Source organism: Somniosus microcephalus, chromosome 10 (assembly GCF_052327205.1).
Source record: "Somniosus microcephalus isolate GS21.2 chromosome 10, FLI_Smic_1.0, whole genome shotgun sequence".
Taxonomy (NCBI): Eukaryota; Metazoa; Chordata; class Chondrichthyes; order Squaliformes; family Somniosidae; genus Somniosus; species Somniosus microcephalus.
Window position 1 is genome coordinate 171,005,879 of NC_140996.1, and position 23,140 is coordinate 171,029,018.

Sequence of the window (23,140 nt, forward strand, 5' to 3'; positions counted from 1 at the left end):
CCTGTGGAAAATATCAGGGCATCAGGGAGAATTTCTACCAAAAATTCTCACAAATATGCCCTGAATTCAGAAATCTGAATGACAACCAAAAACTCCCATTCCTACTGGGGGAGGAGAGAAGCTGTGTAACACTGGCGGCACACTATGTTACAGCTTGCCATGAACAGAGGGACAACCAGTAAACTAAGAAAAGAGTATATATAAACAATGCGAATGTATATTTATACACTCAGGGATATACCTGTTTATACACTGTATGAATAGAACTGCGTTTATGTGTTCAACCATAAATGTATTTTGATGCTTTGGCAACATAAGATGTACCTTATCATGCCAATAAAGCGATTTGAATTTGAATTTGAATTTGAGTCGCCATGTGCTGGCCATCCCTTCACCGTCAAATCATATACCCGAGACAGTGTCGGGTCATTTCGGGTCTCCCTCTCTATACCAGCGTTATTTACTGGCAAGCATTCAATTATAGTCGAATGAAATATTTCGACAGGATCCACTGCTGGTGCTTCCTCTGCAGTAGGCAGTGGCAGGCGTGATAGCCCATCAGCGTTTCCATGCTGTTTCGTGCCCTTATACTCGATTTCATATTGGTGCGCCCCTAGAAAAAGGGACCATCTTTGTAGCCGTTGCGCAGTCATCACCGGAACGCCCTTCTTTGGATTAAAGATGGAGACAAGTGGTTGGTGGTCAGTCAGCAAGGTGAACTTCTGCCTGTGCAGATAGTGATTGAACTTTTTCACTCCCCACACTAGGCTGAGGGCCTCCCTGTCAATCTGGGTGTAGTTACGCTTGGCTGAGGTTAGTGACCGAGACGCAAAGGCTACTGGCCTCTCCGAGCTGTCCGGGAATTTGTGCGACAGCACCGCTCCAATGCCATAGGGTGATGCATCACACGCCAACCGAATTGGTAGTGCTGGGTTGAAATGAGCCAACACCTCTTTTGATGTGATCAATGCTTTGCTCTTCTGGAAAGCTCGTTTACATGCGTCACTCCACTTCCATGGTACCCCTGTTTGCAGTAGGGTGTTCAGTGGGTGTAGTACGGTAGACAAATTCGGCAAGAACTTATGGTAGTAGTTCACCAGCCCGAGGAACAACCTCAGTTGTGACACATTTTCCGGTGCTGGAGCCTTGACTACTGCCTCAATCTTTTCAGGGGACTTATGTAACCCCTCTTTATCAATAACGTGGCCACAATACGAGATCTGCTTCTGGAAAAACTCGCATTTGTGGCGATTAGCTCGGAGCCCATATTCCGTCAATCTAGTGAGCACCTGCTCCAGGTTGGCGAGGTGATCACTGTCATTTTCGCCCGTGACCAGGATGTTGTCCAAATAACACTGGGTCCCTGGAATCCCTTGCAGGACTTGTTCCATTGCCCTTTGCCAAATAGCCGGAGCTGATGCTACCCCGAACACCAGCCAGTTGTATTGGTAGAGACCTTTATGAGTGTTGATCGTGAGGTACTGTTTCGAGGCTTCTTCTACCTGCATTTGCAGGTACGCCTGGGCCAGATCAATCTTAGTGAAGCGTTTCCCTCCAGATAGCGAGGCGAAAATATCTTCAATCCGCGGAAGCGGATATTGTACAGTGTGAAGGACTGGGTTCACTGTCACCTTAAAGTCCCCACAGATGCGAACCTTCTTTGGTTCCCCAGGCGTATTACTCAACGACCTCTTCATTACAGGAACGATGGGTGTAGCCCACTCGCTCCAGTCCACTTTGGACAATACTCCTGAACGTTCCAAACCTTCCAGCTCTGCTTCGACGGCTGGGCGGATCGCATAAGGTACTGGTCTGGCCTTAAAAAACTTTGGGCTTGCATTTTCCTCTATTTTGATCGTCGCTGTTATGCCTTTTAGTGTTCCGAGTCCCTGCTGGAACACTTCTTGTGCGTCAGTTAGCATTTTTGACAGTCGTCCAGGTGTGATGTCGTCATCCTTTTTGGCATCTACAGTCAGTGCTTGTATGGAATGCCAATCTAGCTGTATCTTCCGGATCCATTCACGTCCTAGTAGTGGTGGTCCTCCATCTGGCAATACATATAGGTCCATTTTTGGTGTTTCCTTGCCGTTATATATAATGTTCACCCTTATTTTTCCTTTGGGGTAGACTTTTTGCCCCGTGTACGTCTTCAAGACAATCTTTGTATCTCTCAAGGGTATATGTGAGAGTAGCCGCTTGTAGTCCCTTCGGTTTATGACTGTTAGGGCTGATCCTGTGTCCAATTCCATTTTCACTTGGACTCCTGCTATCTTGAGCGTGACCCAGATAGTTTGGTGATCCTCCGTTTTGATCACATTATGTAGTTTCAGACAACCCAGCTCCTTGCTTCCGGAGTCTGTATCACTCTTCTGTTCGTCTGAACTACACTCCGTCACCTTATGTACCTTTTTGTACTTCTCCTGTGGAGATTTCTTGCTGCTGGTTTTCTTTCCCGACCTGCAGACTCTTGCTATGTGTCCTACTTTTCCACACTGTCTGCACACTTTGTCCTTGAACCAGCAATCATTATGGTCGTGTGTTGTTCTGCCGCAGCGATAGCACTTCACTGTTCCGTATGACATTTCATTTGTGCCATATTCTTGCGGTCTCCGTTGTATCTCTGCAGCGCCCCGTGCTGCTGCTTCACGTGATACTGCAATGCTGAAAGCCTTGTCCAGCGTAAGATCCTTTTCTGATAGAAGCCGTTTCTGGGTTCCTTCACTTTGAAGCCCACACACAAACTTGTCCCTTAAAGTATCTGCTAGTCCCGTTCCAAACTGGCAGTGTTTCGATAGCTTGCGCAGTTCCGTTAAATACTCAGCATTACTTTCATCTTTATGCTGGTTCCTTTTGTGAAACTTAAATCTTTCTGCTATCAGCAGCGGTGTGGGGTTTAAGTGGTCCTGTAGGATTGACACTATGTTTTCAAAATCCTTTTCTACTGGCTTCTCTGGGGTTACTAGGTTTCGTAGTAAGCCATACGTTTTTGCACCCATTGAATTCAACAATACTAGCGCTTTCTTGTCATCTGGCACTTCATTCGCCTTGCAGTATACTTCTATGCGTTCGACATATGTCGCCCAATCTTCGACTTCATTGTCGAACGCTATGATACTGCCACTCTTCGGCATTTTTGGGTGTGGTTAGACTGGCTTAAAATGGCGTCTCCCGCGCTTTCCTTTCTTCCCTGCTGCGGCTTAAAATGGCGTCTCCCGCGCTGCAGCCAACGCCGCTCTCGGCGGTCCTCGTGGCAAATGGTGACGCCCTGTGGGTTTCGTGCGCTGCTCCTGTGCTGCTGCCAACGCCGCTCTCTGCGGTCCTCGTGGCAATGGCAGCGCCTCGCGTTTTCCTGCGCGCCTCTCTCCCCCGTTGACGCTGCTCGGCCCTTGACCACCGGCTGCGCTCTGCTCTCTCTCGCCTCTCTCCCCCGTTGACGCCGCTCGGTCCTGAACACCGGCTGCGCCGTGTGCTCTGCCCTCTCTCTCTCCCCCGTCGACGCTGCTCGGCCTTTTTCTGTGCCGCTCGGTCGGGCTCTAGCCCGTCGCTGTCCGGGAAGGGTCTACACAGTACCTGTTGCCAGCCCGTTTCGCTGGACCACCGTGACTGGAAAGCCAAGCCTGGCTCTCGACAGCCTCCCCTGTGATGCTCAAATCTCCGCTGGATGACTGGACGGTTGCCCGTGGTCGACGCCCGTGCATCTGGACTCGACCTTCTTCCACTGTTCTCCAGGAGCGAATCCCTGGGAGGTGATGCAGAGTTGCAGGTAGGTTCGAACTTGCTCGTCGCCACTGTTACGTCCGTGTAATAATAAGAAAAGGACTGCAGAGAACGGTACAACAGGTGTTTACTCAACGTGGTTCAAACTGCAACTGAAACAACAGATTACTACTCAGCGTTATATACAGGTGTGGTCACTGCCGGTACTACAGTATACATGAGCTGTAGAAAGTAGTTCCCCCCTTAAAGGTACATACACTACAACAGTGACTCTCTCTCTCTCTCTCCCCGAGGTCACAGTGACTCTCTCTCCCTCCCCGAGGTCACAGTGACTCTCTCTCTCTCCCCGAGGTCACAGTGCAGGGCTTGAGACTCATATCTCACTGGGGTGTGGACTCCGGTGGGGCTCTGACCGAGGGCTCTGAAGTGGCATGGAAGTGTGAGCGCGTGGAGAGGAGCCCCCACTTCCTTGAGGTGTGCCAACAACCTCCCTCTCATGGGTCAGCTCCCCCTCAGCGCCTGCAACTGGCTGGAGAGCACCTTGCTGCACATCAGGGGGGCCATGGGGACCCGTCTCAGCACTGGAAGTCCTGCTCAGAGGGACTTCCATGAAGGTCTGGTTTCGGTGCTCAATAGATGCCCATCGCTCCTCAAGAGATGCCATTCTATTCAGAGCACTCACCATGTTTTCGATACCCTGGCAACTAAGCTCCTCCATGGCCGCAGCCCTCCTCTCCTCGGCTACAGCCCTCCTCTCCTTGGCCACAGCCCTCCTCTCCTCGGCTGCAGCCCTCCTCTCCTCGGCCACAGCCCTCCTCTCCTCGGCAGTAGCCAGCCTTACCACGGAGGTTGCCAACCTTTCCGTGATGATGCTTTCATGCGCCAGTGACTCCAATAAGGCTCTGCTCATGCTCGCCATGGACTCCTCCATTCGCTCCACACTCGCAGTGACCCTGGAGACAAAACCTGCCAGAGACTCCTGCATCTGTGCATGGAGATTCATCACCTCCTCTCTTGCGGATGGACCCAGAGGCATGGTGTCGACATGCAGCTGAGCTGAGCTGGCAGAGGCCTGCGCCCTTCGACGAGGACTCTCCACTGCTGTCCCTGTCTCCACACTCTGCTGATGCTCACTTGTGAGCTGTGATACACCAGGTGACAACACTACTCTATGTCCCGAAGGCCCCACCGAGGTGTGAGTGTCTGCGCTGGTGCTGGGTGCGCTTACTTCTGCAGATGCTGTGCCCTCAGAGGCTGGAGCTTCCTCTGAGGAGTCTGGCTGCAAAGCCTCTTCCTCCTCGGCAGTGGCGACAGGGGCTTCAGATGGTCCTGTGGGGGGAGTAAAGGAAAGAGTTAGAGATGTGATGCCAAGGCTACTTGCACATTGGATTTGGCAGATGCTCATAAGTCCAAATGATATGGCTTCAGAATCATATCAGCAACTCATGCTATGTCAATGAGAGAGATGGGGAACTATTCTGTCACCAGCTTGCGGGCTTGCTCCTGTCTCTCCTGCCCCAGCATCCACAGGCACGTCAGCCCCAGCAATCTCGATCGCAGCTTCCTCCCAGGGGCTCAGGTGGGCGATTGAGGGTGGTCCTCCTCCAGTCCTCGCACGCTCTCGTCTATTGTGAGCTCTCTTTTCCTGCAATGAGGGAGACAAGTGGAGTTTGAGTGAGAGTGCAGGAGTGAGTGTAGAGACTGCATAGCATAGATACTTAGAAGGAGACAAAGAGGTTGTGAGGCTGCAAGACCAAGGGCCCTCCCTGTGTGTTGTCAGTTGTGTTCCAAGCATCAGAGTGAGAGGCAGTGTGAGGGCTGCATGGTGGAATAGTTATGTGAATGTGAGCATAGAGAGAAAGGGAATGGGTAAGGGTGCATGGATGTGACTGTGAAGTGGGATGTGGAGGAAAAGATTGCTGAAGCTGAGTGCTGTTGGGGAAAGGCAATGGGGATCAGGTTGAGGGTGATGGAAACTTCATACTTACTTTCCCTGTGCGGTGAAGGTCATGGAAGCGCTTCCTGCACTGCATCCAGGTCCGACGGGTGACTCCCAGAGAGTTGACCTCTGCAGCCACCTCCATCCAGGCAGCCCTGGACTCTTTGGGAGGCCTCTTCCTCCCTGAGCGAGGGTAGAGGACCTCCCTGTGGGCCCTTACCCCATCCACCAATGTCTGCAGTGACGTCTCGTCGAATTTGGCGGCAGCTTGGCCTCTGCCACTGGCAGCAGTTGGTGCAGGCTCCTCTGCCATTCTGCTTGAGAAGCTTGCTGGAGACTTTAAAAGCACCATGAATGATGACATCATACTGTGGGGCTTTCTGACTGGAAATGGACAATTTGCAAGGGTGCCCACACGTTAGAACTTAATTGGCCACTTGAGGGAAAATTGCGTGCAGCTGGCTGACCCATTTTTTTTCGGGTCAGAACCCGACATTCGGGGAACCCGAAAATTTCCCGCACGATCGGGAAAATCGGGCCATCTCTCTCTCACTGAGGTCACAGTGACTGTCTCTCTCCCCGAGGTCACAGTGACTCTCCCTCCCCGAGGTCTCAGTGACTCTCTCTCTCTCCCCGAGGTCTCAGTGACTCTCTCTCTCCCCAAGGTCACAGTGACTCTCTCTCTCTCTCCCCAAGGTCACAGTGACTCTCTCTCTCTCTCCCCGAGGTCACAGTGACTCTCTCTCTCCCCGAGGTCACAGTGACTCTCCCTCTCCCCAAGGTCACAGTGACTCTCTCTCTCTCTCCCCGAGGTCACAGTGACTCTCTCTCTCTCTCCCCGAGGTCACAGTGACTCTCTCTCTCTCTCTCCCCAGGTCACAGTGACTCTCTCTCTCTCTCCCCAAGGTCACAATGACTCTCTCTCTCCCCGAGGTCACAGTGACTCTCTCTTTCTCTCTCTCCCCGAGGTCTCAGTGACTCTCTCTCTCTCTCCCCCCCCCCGAGGTCACAGTGACTCTCCCTCTCTCTCCCCGAGGTCACAGTGACACTCTCTCTCTCTCTCTCTCCCCGAGGTCACAGTGACTCTCCCTCTCTCTCCCCAAGTTCACAGTGACTCTCTCTCTCTCTCTCTCTCTCCCCGAGGTCTCAGTGACTCTCTCTCTCTCCCCCCGAGGTCACAGTGACTCTATCCCTCCCCGAGGTCTCAGTGACTCTCTCTCTCTCCCCCCGAGGTCACAGTGACTCTATCCCTCCCCGAGGTCACAGTAACTCTCTCTCTCTCCCTCCCCGAGGTCACAGTAACTCTCTCGCTCTCTCCCGAGGTCACAGTGACTCTCTCTCTCTCTCCCCGAGGTCACAGCGACGCTCTCTCCCTCCCTGAGGTCACAGTGACACTATCCCCGAGGTCACAGTGACTCTCTTCCCGAGGTCACAGTGACATTCTCTCTCTCTCTCTCTCCCCGAGGTCACAGTGACTCTCTCTCTCTCCCCGAGTTCACAGTGACTCTGTCTCTCCCTCCCCGAGGTCACAATGACTCTCTCTCTCTCTCTCTCCCCGAGGTCACAGTGACTCTCTCTCTTCCCGAGGTCACAGTGACATTCTCTCTCTCTCTCTCTCTCTCCCCGAGGTCACTGACTCCCTCTCTCTCCCCGAGTTCACAGTGACTCTGTCTCTCCCTCCCCGAGGTCACAATGACACTCTCTCTCTCTCTCTCTCTCCCCGAGGTCACAGTGACTCTCTCTCTTCCCGAGGTCACAGTGACATTCTCTCTCTCTCTCTCTCTCCCCGAGGTCACAGTGACTCTCTCTCTCGCCCCGAGTTCACAGTGACTCTGTCTCTCCCTCCCCGAGGTCACAGTGACTCTCTCCCTCTCTCTCCCCGAGGTCACAGTGACTCTCTCTCACTCCCCGAGGTCACAGTGACTCTCTCCCTCTCTCTCCCCGAGGTCACAGTGACTCTGTCTCTCCCTCCCCGAGGTCACAGTGACACTCTCTCTCTCTCTCTCTCTCCCCGAGGTCACAGTGACACTCTCTCTCTCTCCCCGAGGTCACAGTGACACTCTCTCCCTCGCCGAGGTCACAGTAACTCTCTCCCTCCCCGAGGTCACAGTGACACTCTCTCTCCCTCCCCGAGGTCACAGTGACACTCTCTCTCCCTCCCCGAGGTCACAGTAACACTCTCCCTCCCCGAGGTCACAGTAACTCTCTCCCTCCCCGAGGTCACAGTGACACTCTCTCCCTCGCCGAGGTCACAGTAACTCTCTCCCTCCCCGAGGTCACAGTGACACTCTCTCCCTTGCCGAGGTCACAGTAACACTCTCCCTCCCCGAGGTCACAGTAACACTCTCCCTCCCCGAGGTCACAGTAACACTCTCCCTCCCCGAGGTCACAGTAACACTCTCCCTCCCCGAGGTCACAGTAACACTCTCCCTCCCCGAGGTCACAGTAACACTCTCCCTCCCCGAGGTCACAGTAACACTCTCCCTCCCCGAGGTCACAGTGACTCTCTCTCCCTCCCCGAGGTCACAGTGACTCTCTCTCCCTCGCCGAGGTCACAGTAACTCTCTCCCTCCCCGAGGTCACAGTGACACTCTCTCTCCCTCGCCGAGGTCACAGTAACTCTCTCCCTCCCCGAGGTCACAGTGACACTCTCCCTCCCTGAGGTCACAGTGACTCTCTCCCTCCCCGAGGTCACAGTGACACTCTCTCTCCCTCCCTGAGGTCACAGTGACTCTCCCTCCCCGTGGTCACAGTGACACTCTCTCTCTCTCTCCCCGAGGTCACAGTGACACTCTCTCTCTCTCCCCCGAGGTCACAGTGACACACTCTCTCTCTCCCCCCGAGGTCACAGTGACACTCTCTCTCTCTCTCCCCGAGGTCACAGTGACACACTCTCTCTCTCCCCCCGAGGTCACAGTGACGCTCTCTCTCCCCCCGAGGTTACAGTGACACTCTCTCTCCCCGAGGTCACAGTGACTCTCTTCCTCTCCGTTTCAGGCCACAATCTTTGATTCTACAGGTCAAATCCAGGAGAGGCCCAAGATCATTAAAACTGAGTTATAGTGGCTCATGGGGGCAGCCTCAGTGTTGTGGGGCAAGTTTAATTCCATGATGATTTTTACTTACAAGCACTGGCTTAACAAAGTGTCCACTGACTGTTATTGTAAAACGTGCACGGTTGACTTTTGTCTGACCTAACCATTTTACTCTATGATAAGTAGCATACTATTATGTAATTTAATCAGTTTTGTTTCAACATATACTTGTCTCATTGTAAACTATTTTTTTATTTTTTAGGATGATCCACATGAATCTGGTGATTGAAGCCATCAAGAATGACCCACTCAGACAAATGGAGCGGGAACGGTAACATACGTCTGCTGTTTTGCAAACTAACATGCCACTTTTTAAATTTGCTAACTCTAGAACAAGTTATCTCTGTTAACATAGAAACATAGAAACATAGAAACATAGAAGATAGGAGCAGGGGTAGGCCATTCGGCCCTTCAAGCCTGCTCCGCCATTCAATGAGATCATGGCTGATCATCCAAATTCAGTACCCGGTCCCTGCCTTCTCCCCATATCCCTTGATCCCTTTAGCCTTAAGAAATATATCCAACTCTTTCTTGAATATATTTAATGAACTGGCCTCCACCGCCCTCTGTGGCAGAGAATTCCACAGGTTCACCACTCTCTGGGTGAAGAAATTCCTCCTCATTTCAGTCCTAAATGGCTTACCCCTTATCCTTAGACTATGACCCCTGGTTCTGGACTCCCCGGCCATCAGAAACATCCTTCCTGCATCTAGTCTGTCCAGGCCTGACAGAATTTTATAGGTTTCGATGAGATCCCCTCTCAATCTTCTAAACTCCAGTGAGTATAAGCCCAATCGACACAATCTCTCCTCATACGTCATTCCTGCCATCCCAGGTATCAGCCTGGTGAATCTTCGCTGCACTCCTTCCATGGCAAGAACGTCCTTCCTCAGGTAAGGCGACCAAAACTGCACACAATACTCAAGGTGTGGTCTCACCAAGGCCCTGTACAACTGTAGCAAGACATCCTTGTTCCTGTACTCGAACCCTCTTGCTACGAAGGCCAACATACCATTTGCCTTCTTAACCGCCTGGTGCACCTGCATGCTTACCTTCAGCGACTGGTGCACAAGAACACCCAGGTCTCTTTGCACTTCCCCTTCTCCCAATCTATTGCCATTCAAATAATAATCTGCCTTCCTGTTTTTGCCACCAAAGTGGATAACCTCACATTTATCCACATTATAGTGCATTTGCCATGTTTCTGCCCAATCACCCAACCTGTCCAAATCGTACTGGAGTTTCACGACATCCTCCTCACAGCTTACCCTCCCACCCAGCTTTGTGTTGTCTGCAAATTTGGAGATATTACGTCCAATTCCCTCGTCCAGATCATTAATATATATTGTGAACAGCTGGGGTCCTAGGACCGATCCTTGCGGTACCCCACTAGTCACTGCCTGCCACTCGGAAAACGACCCGTTTATTCCAACTCTTTGCTTTCTGTCCGCCAACCAGTTCTCTATCCAAGTCAATACCTTGCCCCCAATCCCATGTGCATTAATTTTGCACGCTAATCTCTTATGTGGGACCTTATCGAAAGCCTTCTGAAAGTCCAAATACACCACATCCACTGGTTCTCCCTTATCTATTTTACCAGTTACATCCTCAAAAAATTCCAGTAGATTAGTCAAGCATGATTTACCTTTTGTTAATAATTGAACTCCAGACAACCTGCAATAAGAATGACGTTTCAATATTTTTAAGTCACTTGTTTCATATGCTAATAACATCATATTTATGAGCTAATTGCTATTTTGTGGAAAGCAGATCACAGTCCAAGTTATCAATGTTAATTTTACTAATATTTATATATTAATTCCATATTCTTGTATAGGAATCATATAGATGAAGATTTTTGGTAGGAATACAGCGAAGCAGACATTTTCAAACATTAAATTCTTGCCATTAAATAATCTCTTTCATTGACCTCCTTTTAGAGGAATTTAGACATAGAATTTAGAAAAACCCTGATAGGCAACCATTTTGGAATATACCACAGCTGTTAAAGATTCTATTGCAAAAACAAATATAAATATATTCTATAAATGTTTAATTCTGCAGGAAAGCCATGGCAGAGAGATTTATTATGACAGCAGCTAAGTTGATAGCGCCTGCGATTGAAGCATCTTTTGCTGCTGGATATGACTGGTAGGAATTGAGTTAATTTGGTTTAGTACACCAACTCTGGACTGATTGTAACTTTTTCTTGAAGTTATTTGATTAAGGCAATGAAAAACCCAGGACAGGCTAATTATGTTTATATTTTCTCTCAAATACAAGGTATTGATCGCATCATTATAAAACTTGCAAGTGCATTGTTCTCCAACAAAGAAGGCATGTGGGTAGCCTGCTCTTGAACATCTGTTAATGTTGTTCTTGAACCTGCCATCAAGAGGTCTGTGAGTGTAGTCTTAGTAGCAAATGTCCAATATTCTTTCCTTCAGCCTGGTAAGGCTAGGAGTTCATTTTTTGGTGATTTGTGCTTTCGAACCACATAATGTAATGTGCTATTACACCAGTGTATTATGCCCAGAACAAATTCAGCTACAACAAATTCCATTTATATTGCACCTTTAAAAAACATCCCAAGGCACTTTACAGAAGGCATGTCAGAAACAGATGCCAAGCCGAGAAAGGAAAGATTGGGAGTGGGGACCAAAAACTTGGTAAAACGATGGGCTTTGTGGAGGTTTTTAAAGGATAGAGAGGTAGAGCCGAAGGGCTTTATAGAGCGAAATTCCAGAAATTGGAAATCAGACGACGAAAGGCTTTGCCGCCATTGGTGGGGTACAGAGGGGACGGTGCCCAAGAAGCCGGAGTCAGATTAACAACGACTTCAGGGAAGCATATATGGTTGGATGAGAGTGCATAGGTGGAGTGGGATGAGGCTATAGAGGAATTTGAAGTTGAGGATGAGGATTTTAAACTTGAGACATTTTGGGATGGGGAGCCAATGTAGGTCAACAAGATGGGTGAGCAGGCTCATGGGCCAGCTGCCATTCTCAAGTGATGTTGCAAATGATGTTTCTTCTGCATTAACTCTCGTCAAGTAGAATACCAATCCCCTGTCCTTCTAATTGACTTGGTGTAGCTCGCAACCTGGCTAGATCTTTCTTATTTCTCTCCTGCCACCTACACATGGGGGGGGGGATTTTAACTCAGGTGTGGGATGGTGTCGTGTTATCCGAATTTCGTGTTTCCCACACGAATCTAAATGGATGTGGGAGATTGACGCAATTTTAACTGAATTGGCCAATTGATTTCCAACGTGTGGGAAGCCTTTGCAAATGGGTTTTTCATGACTGAAAGTCGCCTCCGATGACGTCATCATTGCTGCTGCATTTTAAGGTCCACAGCAAGCCTTGCTTCTTCTGCAGACTGCCAAGCTTCTTGACTGTGTAGTGTGAGGGAGCTGCAGCAAATATGACAAGCGGGAGGGCAAGATCAGCTCCTCGCTTTGATGAGGTGGCACTGCAGGCATTAGTGGATGGGGCTAGGGCCAACAGGGAGGTGCTCTTCCCTTCATCAGGGAGGAAGAGGCCTCCCACTCAGACCAAGGCAGTGTGGATGCAGGTGGCTGAGGAGGTCAACTCCTTGGGAGTCACCCGCAGAACCTGGATACAGTGCAGGAAAAGATTTCATGACCTTCAGCGCACTGGAAAAGTGAGTATGGATTTTCCATCACCCTCAATCTGATCCCCATTGCCTTTCCTTACCAGCACTCAGCTTTAGCAATCTCTTCCTCCACATCCCACTTGACACTGACATCCATGCACCCTTACCCATTCCCTCTCTCTCTATGCTCACATTCACATAACTATTTGACCATGCAGCCCTCACACTCCCTATCACTCTGATGCTTTGAACACAACTGACAACACACAGGGAGGGCCCTTGGTCTTGCAACCTCACTCCATCTTTGTCTCCTTCTAAGTATCTATGCTATGCAATCTCTACACTCACTCCTTCATCCTCACTCAACCTCCACTTGTCTCCCTCATTGCAGGAAAAGAGAGCTCACAACAAAAGAGAGCGAGCCAGGACAGGAGGAGGGACAGCCTCAATAGCCCACCTGACTCCCTGGGAGGAGGCCATCCTGGAAATTATGGGAATAGAGGATGATTCGCACGTGGGGGACGGACAGACGGGAGTAACACAGCAAGCTGGTGACAGAAAAGTTTCCCATCTCTCTCTTTGACATTGCATGAGTCGCTGATAATGATTGTGAAGCTGTAACAGATGGACTTATGAGCATCTACAAAAAGCTATGTGCATGTAGCCTTGGCATCACATCTCTGACTCTTTCCTTTACTCCCCCACAGGACCATCACAAGCATCCATCCCCCCCAGCCAGGAAGAAGAGGCTGAGCAGCCAGACTCCTCAGAGGAAGCTGCAACCTCTGAGGGCGCAGCGTCAGCAGAATTCAGCGCACCCAGCACCAGTGCAGACACTCACACCTTGGTGGGACTTTCGGGACATAGAGTAATGTTGTCACCTGGTGTATCACAGCTCACAAGTGAGCATCAGCAGATTGTGGAGACAGGGACAGCAGTGGAGAGTCCTAGTCGGAGGGCGCAGGACTCTGCCAGCTCGGCTCAGCAGCATGTCGACCCTCTGCCTCTGGGTCCATCCATACGATTAAAGGTGATGGAACTCCAGGCACAGATGCAGGAGTCTCTGGCAGGTTTTGTCTCTAGGGTCGCTGCGAGTGTAGAGCGAACGGAGGAGTCCATAGCGAACATGAGCAGAGCCTTTGTGGAGTCATTGGTGCATGAACGCATCACCACGGAAAGGATGGCAGCCTCCGTGGAAAGGATGGCTACGGTAGAGGAGAGGATGGCTACGGTCATGGAGGAGCTTAGTCACCAGGGTATGGAAAACATGGTCATTGTTCAGAATAGAATGACATCTCTTGAGGAGCGATAGGCATCTATTGAACAGAGAAACCAGACCTTCATGGAAGTCCTTCTGAGTAGGACTGCCATTGCAGATACGGGTCCCCATGGCCCCCCTGATGTGCAGCAAGGTGCTCTCCCGCCACTTCCAGGCGCTGGCCCCTTCTGGCCTGTGCAGCTTCAGGTGGGTGAGCAGCAGCCTGGCGCTCCTGCTGCTGCTCCTGTTGCTGGTGCTGCTGTTGTTCCTGGTTCTGCTGCTGCCGCGGCTGGTGCTCGAGCTCCTCTAATGCCCAGATGGGAAGGAAATAAATGGCTCCCATGCTTTTGTTATATGCCACCATTGAGGAAGCGCTGAGTGAAGGTGGTGAGAGGGGTTTCCCAGGAGGTCACACTGGAGATGGGTGTGAGGCTCCAACCTTCTAGAGGTGCGGTTAAGCCTTCTAAAAGTTGCCCCAGACCTGAGACCAATAAGTCCTTCCACCTGCAAATGATGGCTGATCAAATCTCCTCTTTAATGGTTGACCTGCAGTTGATAGTCAGCAATCCAATAGTGCTCCCGCCAGGTTTCACATTTGTGTTTCCCACCAGGCGTGTTTTACGTGGGAAAAGGGTTGAATTTGCAAGGGCCTGTTAAAATAGGATTATAGAAACATAGAAGATAAGAGCAGGAGTAGGCCATTCGGCCCCTCGAGCCTGCTCCGCCATTCAATGCGATCATGGCTGATCATCCAAATTTAGTACCCGGTCCCTGCTTTCTCCCCATACCCCTTGATCCCTTTAGCCTTGAGAAATATATCCAACTCCTTCTTGAATATATTTAATGAATTGGCCTCTACTGCCTTCTGTGGTAGAGAATTCCACAGGTTCACCACTCTCTAGGTGAAGAAATTCCTCCTCATTTCTGTCCTAAATGGCCTACCCCTTATCCTTAGACTGTGACCCCTGGTTCTGGACTCCCTGACCATCGGGAACATCCTTCCAGCATCTAGTCTGTCTAGTCCTGTTAGAATTTTATAAGTTTTGATGAGATCCCCTCTCATTCTTCTAAACTCCAGCGAGTACAAGCCCAATCGATCCAATCTCTCCCCATATGTCATTCCTGCCATCCCAGGTATCAGCCTGGTGAATCTTCGCTGAACTCCTTCCATGGCAAGAACATCCTTCCTCAGATAAGGCGACCAAAACTGCACACAATACTCCAGATGTGGTCTCACCAAGGCCCTGTACAACTGCAGCAAGACATCCTTGTTCCTGTACTCAAACCCTCTCGCTACGAAGGCCAACATACCATTTGCCTTCTTAACCGCCTGCTGCACCTGCATGCTTACCTTCAGCGACTGGTGCACAAGGACACCCAGGTCTCGTTGCATTTCCCCTTCTCCCAATCTATTGCCATTCAGATAATAATCTGCCTTCCTGTTTTTGCTACCAAAGTGGATAACCTCACATTTATCCACGTTATATTGCATCTGCCATGCTTCTGCCCAATCACCCAACCTGTCCAAATCATACTGGAGTTTCTCGGCATCCTCCTCACAGCACACACGCCCACCCAGCTTTGTGTCATCTGCAAATTTGGAGATATTACATCTAGTTCCCTTCTCTAGATCATTAATATATATTGGGAATAGCTGGGGTCCAAAGATGATCGCTGCGGTACCCCACTAGTCACTGCCTGCCACTCAGAAAAAGACCCGTTTATTCCAACTCTTTGCTTTCTGTCTGCCAACCAAGTCAGTACCTTGCCCCCAATCCCATGTGCCCTAACTTTACACGCTAATCTCTTATGCGGGACCTTATCGAAAGCCTTCTGAAAGTCCAAATACACCACATCCACTGGTTCTCCCTTATCTATTTTACCAGTTACATCCTCAAAAAATTCCAGTAGATTAGTCAAGCACGATTTACCCTTTGTAAATCCATGTTGACTTTGTCTGATTCTGTCACTGTTTTCCAAGTGCTCTGCTATTACAGTACTGTACATCTTTTATAATGGACTCTAGCATTTTCGCCACTACAGATGTCAGTCTGTAATTCCCCGTTTTCTCTCTGCCACCTTTTTTGAATAGTGTGGTAACATTAGCTACCCTCCAATCCATGGGTACTGTTCCAGATTTCCCTACAAATACTGATTTCTTTCAGTTCCTCCCTTTCATCAGACCCTATGTTCCCCGACATCTCTGGGAGGTTATTTGTGTCCTCCTTTGTGAAGACAGAACCAAAATATATATTTAATTGGTCTGCCATTTCTTTGTTCCCCATTATAAATTCCCCTGATTCTGACTGCAAGGGACCTACGCTTGACTTCACCAATCTTTTTCTCTTCACATATCTATAAAAGCTTTTACAGTCAGTTTTTATGTTCGCTGCAAGCTTACTCTCATATTCTATTTTCCCCTTCTTAATTAATCCCTTTGTCCTCCTTTGTTGAATCCTAAACTGCTCCCAATCCTCAGGTTTACTGCTTTTTCTGGCCATTTTATATGTCCTCTCCTTGGATCTTATGCTATCCCTAATTTCCCTTGTTAGCCACGGTTGAGTCACCTTTTTTGTTTTATTTTTATGCCAAACTGGGATGAACAAATTCTGTAGTTCATCCATGCGGTCTTTGAATGTTTGCCATTGCCTATCCACCGTCAACCCTTTGAGTGATATTCCCCAATCAATCCTACCCAACGCGCGCCTCAGACCATCGTAGTTTCCTTTATTTAAATTCAGGACCCTAGTCTCTGAGTCAACAACTTCATTCTCCATCTTAATGAAGAATTCTATCATATTGTGATATTATAGAGGCCATTTAGTGGTTATTAAGAGCCTTAAAGACCAGTCCCGCCTGTTGGATGCAGGACGGAGTCAGGACCATCAGACACGCCTGAGTTAAAATTGTTCAGAGTCGGGAACCAGGCGGCAGGGGTGGGGGTGGGGTCCTGCCTGCCAGTTTTTGCGATTTTAACCCCCCGCACGCCTCCAAGCCCGACTCCACGGCTCAATGAAAATTGAGCCCCATATGGTCTTATTTACTTGTGAATTGTAATTCATCCAGCGCACCTTCCTTGGATCTACTCCCTAAACACTTTGTGATGCTAGTATTTATGCTGATGCTAGGGATGGAGACGCAACCTGGTGTGATGTTTTCGGGTCTGTGGTGTCACTTGCAGCTGCTTCATCTTGTGAAGAACTTTTAGGAAGAGAAAAAGAAAAAGATTTACAGTACATCCCCAAGTCAATGTTGTCAAGGAGAGGCAAGATCATAAGGCTTGTTGTGCCTCATGCAACTGCTTGAGGATTAAGAAAGTGAGTATGGGATTACTAAATGGAGGATATTTGTTACCATTCCTCCAATCTCTTCCACAGCTTCTCGGCCAAAAAGGGTGCATTAGCTGTTTTAACATGGCAGGCCTCCCACTTATCCTAGTCCTCTCTCTCTGTAATCATGCGCAGCATTGACCTGTAAGCAGAACACATTTAGAAAAATAATAGCAACAACCTGAACACCCCAAACAGCATCTCACAATCTCCATCAAAGGGCCATGACTTTGCAAACTAGTTAACATAGAGTTTATGTTGGCAGTACTCTTTGTGAACAGAACTTTGAAATACTATGTGCAAGATATCACTGTGGATGTCTGCAGCTGTGCCCACCACCTTCTGTTGTATGGAAGTGTTTGGGGGAAGGGTAAATTATCTTTGCGTGCTATCTCCTTGAGGGTGCAGGGCAGAAATTACATTTGTGTCATACCTTCTATTGATGAAATGTAAGCATGTGTACAAAAATGGATACACCTATGTTGCAATGCTTCCGATACCAGTAAACTTATTCTTCATTTGCTCCTAGGTTTGATGGATCTGGGAGACTGGATTAGCTCACTCTTTGGCTTTCACCTAGGCAGCTTGGTCCTCTCTCAAAGTCAGGTGGCTTTTAGTTCCAAAGAGTGCCACTCTCCTTTGTTGCACCTCCTGCAGTAGGTCCTCCAATAAATCAGTGCTAAGCACTGAAATCTTCCCCATAGCCGTCACTGCACACATTTTTGCAAGGAATGTTTGCTTCCAACCAGCTACTGCACTCCTTAATTAATCATTAAGAGCAGACGAGGTGGCCAAGCGGTTAAGGCGATGGACTGCTAATCCATTGTGCTCTGCACGCGTATGTTCTCGTCGATGATGTTTTAAATAAAAGAAAGAAAAAAAAAGAGCAAGCAGCTGTCCTTTAGGTGCTGCTGACTTGTCCAATTTTTGCATTTCTGAGCCTACTAACATGGAGGACTCCTTGAACACCTTTTCCATGTACAGGGAGCCTCTCCACTGCCAGCATAGTTACAAAATCTCCACGGCTGAGCACAACCTTGATTTTGCTGGTATCTCAGAATCAGGGCTATAGTGCACATTTGAACTTGTATTCCAGTTTCACTTTGGGGCATTAAAATACAACAATGCATTCAGTATTTGTACTCGGAACAGGGCATCACAGTGGGTTAGAAAGCTGATATCTAATTTTATAATCTTGGGTTTTAATAAAGACTAGATTGTTGGGCTAAACATTTCCTCTCTTTGGTTATAAAGGTCTAAAGAAATAAGTTGAGCCAACCAGCTTTGTGATGATTATCCACAGTACAACTTAGCCATAATTTGACATTTGTTTGGCATTCTCATCCAGAAGCTACTCAGATGTTTAATGTGGGACATGATGATGTTGCGACACATTGTGGTTTAGTGGGAAACTTACTGTACATCTAACCCAGGAATGCTAATCCTGATGTAAGATCTAAAAAATGGAAATGTATTTCACACTCTTGTACTGACATCTTCACTTTGATTAGTACAAACTCTCCTGGTTCTCCCTCTTCCTTCGCCCCAAAAACTTTGTAAATTGAAATGTAACATGAAAAGAATCTGGCTTTTAAGAAATGACTCATATTTGATATTGTTAATTGTTGCAGGTGTGTGGAAATGGTGAAGGCTTCCCAGTATGTTGAACTGGCTAATGACCTGGAAATTAACAAAGCCATTACTTACCTGAGACAAAGGGATTTTAACCAGGTAACACAGGACACCACTGTTTTTTCTGCTGGATACTTGTAAACTCTTCCAAAAGATGGATCATAATTTATTCTTATTTATTTAACCTCCACACACATCCAATAATGCTATCCAAATGAAAAATAGTATTGGAAAATTACCATACAAGAATTTAGTTACACTTGTGTTTCTTAATTTAAAAAAAACCCACACAACAACTATGTAATCATAAATCAGAGTGCAGGAAATGCCCAGCAGGTTGATCAGCATTTCAAAGAGAAAGGTAGATTACCATTGCCGGTGTGCTTCATCAGACCTCGCTTTGCAAGCTTGTTTTACCTCAGCGCCCACTGCATACAAAGAGTTACTCTGGTGTTGTATTTTTCCTCCTATTTCCTGCTGGAAAATGTAAATCTCCATTTTAATTTGTCCATCTATGGTTCACTTTATTAATGGTGGCCTCATGCTTTTGCACATTCTTTTCAAAAGTTTGTGAAAGGTTTCCTGGCATTTTCATTAGTTTTCAATTGCTGCAATTCCACATTCCGAATACATTTTGTTATTTTTGGGATTAAGTTCATTGGTTGGGAGCTGAATCAGAAGTTCTTCAGATCTGGTCTCTATTGTTGGCCAACAACAGATAACTATGTCAACTGTTACATGCCAACAAATCATCCAGCCAGAAAAGAGTACAAGGGTACAGCAAAAAAAGGCTGGACAAATGTAAAAAATTACTTTGGTGTAATCCTATGTAAAAGAAAGAAAAAAAATCCTATGTGTGTGTGTAGAAGTTAAACAAATGAAGAAGAAAGTTAGATTATCTACTGTAGCTGTGGTCTTCCTCATTTTTCTTTTGAAAAAAGTTCACCCTCCAGATGCAAAGCTCTCCCTAACCTTACCTTCTGATCCAGTGCTGCTTGGAACTACTTTTTCATGTGTTACAGTGAGCTCCACTTATAGCAGATACAGCTTGTTTGGACAATCTGATAAAGTGGGTAAACCAAATGTATGTACAAGATTTGTTGGTTTGTCAGGACAGAATTATTAGTTTGTCTGGACAAATGAACAAATCTTGTGCATATTAATTGGTTCGGTACCTTGTGTGCAAACACATTTTTTCAGGCCTTTTTTTCCTCTCTAAAGTCCTGGAACATGTTGTCACTCCCCAAATCTGTGCCAATCTCTCCCACAACTCCACATTTGAATCACTTCAATCAGGTTTCCTTCCCTGCCATAGCACCAAAGTCACAAATAACATCCTCTATGACTGACCGTGGTGCATTATCGCTCCTTGTCCTCCTTGGCTTTTGACACAGTCAGCCACACTATCTTCTTCCAATGCTTCTCCTCCATTGTCAAGCTCAGTGGGACTGCCCTTGTTCCATTCTTACCTATTTGATCATAAGCAGAGGTTTTCCAACAATGGCTTCTTTTCCTGCCCTGCACCATTACCTCTGGAATTCCCCAAGGATCTATCCTTGGCCCCTCCCTTCCTTCATCTAAACATAGCTCCTTGGTGACATCATGTGTAGGCACTAGGGGGGAAAAATTCAGTATCACCCCGTTTGGGGCACCATTATCGCCCGTGCGCAAAGTTTAGCGCCTGGCGCTAATTATCACCTCTGACAGCAAACTTGGCTTTTATCGCCCCTGAAGGTGATTGGAGCGCTAAATCAGGCGCTTCACACCTGTCTTAAGGCGCAAAGGCCGAGGAGCGAGGCACTACCTCAGAGCGCTGGCGAAGCAAGGAAGGGCAAATCAAAATAAACCTGCAAAGTGCTGCTCAGTACTCAAAACTCCTTCACACAGCATTGAATCTCTCCAGAAGTCTCTCTCTCTCTCACAGAATGCGTGGTGCAAAAATGTCACCGACAAAAAAAGGCAGGAAGCGGTTGCCTTTAAATAGCGCTCCCCTAGTCCCTTTCTGACAGCATAACGCTCCCCTCAACCTGTCGTTGCTAGCGGCAGGCGGTAAGGCAGGGGGCGCCACTCAATATCCGGTCCGGGGCGTTGCGCACTCGACTGACGTCACAATCTGCCGGCGCAGGAGATCATGGCGGTAGTTTTTAGTGCCGCCACAAAATGTCTAGTTAATTTCGCGAGCGGCACAAACATCGCCGCGCCCGGGCGCAAGTTGCTTTGCGCCCCATTAGCGCACTCTTAAGGCACTAACGGGAGGCGCAAACAACTGAATTTTTCCCCCTAGGTTAGCTACCACATGGACACTCAGCCCTAACTTTTCACCATTTCTTTTTATTCCTCCAGTGCTTTTGTTGTTAGCCCACTTGTCCAACATCCAGTCCTGGAAGAGCTGCGATTTCTTCCATTTAAACCTTGGGAAGGCTGAAGCTATTATCTTCGGCTCCCACAACAAACTCCATACCCTCGCCAATGATTCCATTGCATCTCTGGCCATTGTCTTAGGCTGAACCAAACTGTTTATAACCTCAGCATCCTATTCGACCCCAAGCTGAACTCCCAACCCCATATCCTTTGCATCACAAAGACTGCCTACTTCCACATCCGTAATTTTGCCCACCTCTGCCCCTACCTCATTCCATTATTTGTTGAAACCCTTATCCATGCTTTGCCGCCTCTAGACTCGACTGCTCTAATGCTCTCTCTGACCTCTGATCCTCCATTCAATGTAAACTTCAGCCTATCCCACACCAGGTCCTGCTCACCTATCCCCCTTTCCTTACTGACCTGCATTAGCTCCAATTTAAGATTATCATCCTCGTGTTTAAATCGCTTCATGGCATCGGCCCTCCCCATCTGTGAAACCTCATCCAGCTGGATAACCACCCCACCAAACTCTCCATTCTTCCGACTCTGAATAAGTGCAGCCGCAACAACACTCAAATCTTGAAACCATCAAAGCAGCTAATTTAATTGGTGCCCCACCACTGAGCTCAGCATTCCCCTGCACAACCACCAGCACACTGGCTGCAATATGTACTATTTACAGGATGCACTACAGCAGCTCACTAAGCTTTCTTCAACAATGCCCCAACATCTCAGCCCCACAATCTCTATCACCAAGGACAAGAGCAGCAATGTCATGGGGGCACCATTACCACCAAAATCTCCAAATTATACACCATCCTGACAAACATAACTCACCATTCTCTCATCATTGTTGGGACAAAATTCTGGAAATCCCTGCTTAACACCATCATGGGACCACCATCAACACAAGAACTGTGGTGGTTCAAGCAGAAGGCTCACCATCACCTTTTCAGGACAACAAGGGATGGACAATAAATGCAACCTTGGCAGTGACTCCCATATCCCATGAACAAATAGAAAGATGGATGGCAAAGAAAGGGGACAAATTGATGAAAATGAAAGAAAGCAAATGTGTATAAAATAGTTAAGCGAAGGGAAAACTTAAAACTGGATATTACTTTACTGTGTCCAGTTCTGGTTCCCTAACATGGTGAGGATATAGAGTCCCTAGAAAAGGTTCAGAAGTATTACACTAGATTAATACCTATTCTAAAAACCTTAGCTATCACGTTACGCTGGGCTTCTTTAGAAAAGTGTAAAATTTGGGGAGACTTGATTGAAGCATTTAAAATAATGAAAACTCTCGACGGTGTAGATTATTTTAATTAGTTAAGTTAGGGAGAATCAAGGGACATGCGTACAAGTTGCGTAAGCCAGGTTAGATGTTAGGAGGTTTTACTTTTCCCAGTGGATTATTGACCTTTGGAATAAATTGCCATCTCCTGCAGTCGATATGGATTAGCTGCAAACATTCCAAAGGGAGCTGGGCAGTTCTTGGAGGAAGCTGATACTGTTGCATACAAGAAATAGTAGGGATGTTGGGAAACAAACATTGTGGTCATTTTTATTTCCTGGACCTCATTTTCTATTGCCTTTGGGGGTTAGAGAGGAATTTCCCAGAATTCTTTTTCCCCAAATTGGGCTAGGGTTTTTTTTTATTTAGTGTTTTGCCTCTCCCAGGAGATTACATGGCAGCTGAAGGGTGGGGAATATGTGGCCGGCATTGCAACATGGCTGAATGGGACAGAATTGATGGACCAGCCGGTCTTTTTCCGTCCGTATGTTTAAGTTAAATTGCAAGAGTACAACAAAGGGATACAAGTTCTTTCTAGAAAAAGGTCAATTTAGGACTGATATTGGGAATTTCTTCTTGTCACAAAGATTGATCAATGTATGGAACAGACTTCTGGAAAGAGTAGTGGAGACAAAAGTCCTGGAATCATTGAAGAAACAATTGGATGCTGCAATGAGTATTTTATGATCTTAGCTAATGCCCTTCCTTATCTGTAACTATCTTGTGAAATGGCTGAAAATGAAAGGAGAAAATGGATGGCAATGAAGGGGAAATCATTAGCAATGAAAGTGAGAAAGAAGAGGGAAATGATGGGGAGAGAGAGAGGGAAATGGATGGCAATAAGGGGAAATAGGTGGTAATAAAGGGAAGAGAGAGGGGGGGGTAGAATGG

General features: G+C 47.7%; 1 protein-coding gene across 1 annotated transcript in view; it reads left to right on the top strand.

Annotated features, from left to right (window-relative positions):
- Window positions 1-23,140, top strand: part of ift88 (intraflagellar transport 88 homolog) — a 180,338-nt gene that overhangs the window by 104,144 nt on the left and 53,054 nt on the right. The window contains 4 exon segments of the mRNA XM_085999163.1: window positions 8,954-8,964; window positions 8,966-9,022; window positions 10,816-10,902; window positions 18,588-18,687. Coding sequence (XP_085855289.1) covers window positions 8,954-8,964; window positions 8,966-9,022; window positions 10,816-10,902; window positions 18,588-18,687 — 255 coding nt within the window.